This window comes from Limulus polyphemus, unplaced genomic scaffold (genome assembly GCF_000517525.1).
Source record: "Limulus polyphemus unplaced genomic scaffold, Limulus_polyphemus-2.1.2 Scaffold4624, whole genome shotgun sequence".
NCBI classification, from domain to species: Eukaryota; Metazoa; Arthropoda; class Merostomata; order Xiphosura; family Limulidae; genus Limulus; species Limulus polyphemus.
The window spans coordinates 52,848-54,250 of NW_013670234.1; the positions used below are offsets into that span (position 1 = coordinate 52,848).

The 1,403-nt window shown below is 34.1% G+C and overlaps 1 protein-coding gene across 2 annotated transcripts in view; it reads left to right on the top strand.

Moving 5' to 3' along the window:
• The window catches only part of LOC106471435 (sn1-specific diacylglycerol lipase beta-like), a 28,741-nt gene that overhangs the window by 25,173 nt on the left and 2,165 nt on the right, over positions 1 to 1,403 (top strand). The window contains exon 10 of one of the 2 annotated variants that reach the window (XM_022400047.1): positions 933 to 1,037. In XM_022400047.1, the coding sequence (XP_022255755.1) occupies positions 933 to 1,037 (105 nt within the window). Of the gene's footprint in view, positions 1 to 932; positions 1,038 to 1,403 lie in introns of those variants that run through there. The other variant, XM_022400048.1, reaches the window with a different exon arrangement.

Genomic DNA, 1,403 nt, shown 5'->3' on the forward strand with positions numbered 1-1,403 from the left:
CAATGTTCGTGTTTGTTATCTAGTCACTGATCTTTACCATTGTTCATGCTTGTTTTCTAGTCACTGATCTTTACCATTGTTCATGCTTGTTTTCTAGTCACTGATCTTTATCATTGTTCATGCTTGTTTTCTAGTCACTAATCTTTACCAATGTTCATGCTTGTTTTCTAGTTACTGATCTTTACCATTGTTCATGCTTGTTTTCTAGTTACTGATCTTTACCATTGTTCATGCTTGTTTTCTAGTCACTGATCTTTACCATTGTTCATGCTTGTTTTCTAGTCACTGATCTTTACCAATGTTCACACTTTCTTGTCAGAACTCTGCCATGTTCTGCACTTTTTTTTCAATGCATACTTTTTACCCAGTGTTTCTTATATGATATGTAGTTGTCCATACATGTGCTTGTTCAGAAGAGTTTGTATGTACTATTGAAGTGAAATGTGAAGCACGTTTTTAGATATGTTAAATATTTCATTATATTTTTTAATAAGATACACATTATTGTTACTGAGTTATCTTTACGTCCTGTGCATTTGGAATTTTCATAAATACACCATTAATACACGTGCACGCACACACTCTAAGGTTTTACTCAGAATTCAACATTTAGAAACAGTTTTGCATTAGAAAAAGAACAGTATCCAGTTTTTGTTTTTGCTGACTGACTTACATAGTACATCAGCAACTTATAGAAAATTTTTACTTGAAAAACCATTATTGATATATATACCTATATGATATATGTATGCAAAATATTATTGGCTGTTGAACGTCTTTGCAGAGTGTTCTGTAAGAATTGCATGTTATATTAACTTTTGACAATGTTTCAAAGGTCATATTCTAATTCCTATGTGTTGGTTTACATAAAAGATCTTTGTGCTACTACAACATGTATTAATGTATTCAGAGTATGTATTTTCTGTTCACAGAGAAAACATTTTGGCAACTTAGAACGCCATTGGTCGAAATGTTCATCTATTCCAACATTAGTGCCGCCAGGGGAAGCTTATGTACATACAGAGGACTGTGACAATGTAAGTATCAGGTTTACATGTAGTCCAACACTGTTCCACAAGGTAAGCTTATGTACATACAGAGGACTGTGACAATGTAAGTATCACGTTTACATATAGCCCAACACTGTTCCACAAGGTAAGCTTATGTACATACAGAGGACTGTGACAATATAAGTTTCAGGTTTACATGTAGTCCAACACTGTTCCACAAGGTAAGCTTATGTACATACAAAGGACTGTGATAGGGTAAGTATCAGGTTTACATGTAGTCCAACACTGTTCCACAAGGTAAGCTTATGTACATACAAAGGACTGTGATAGGGTAAGTATCAGGTTTACATGTAGTCCAACACTGTTCCACAAGGTAAGCTTATGTACATACAG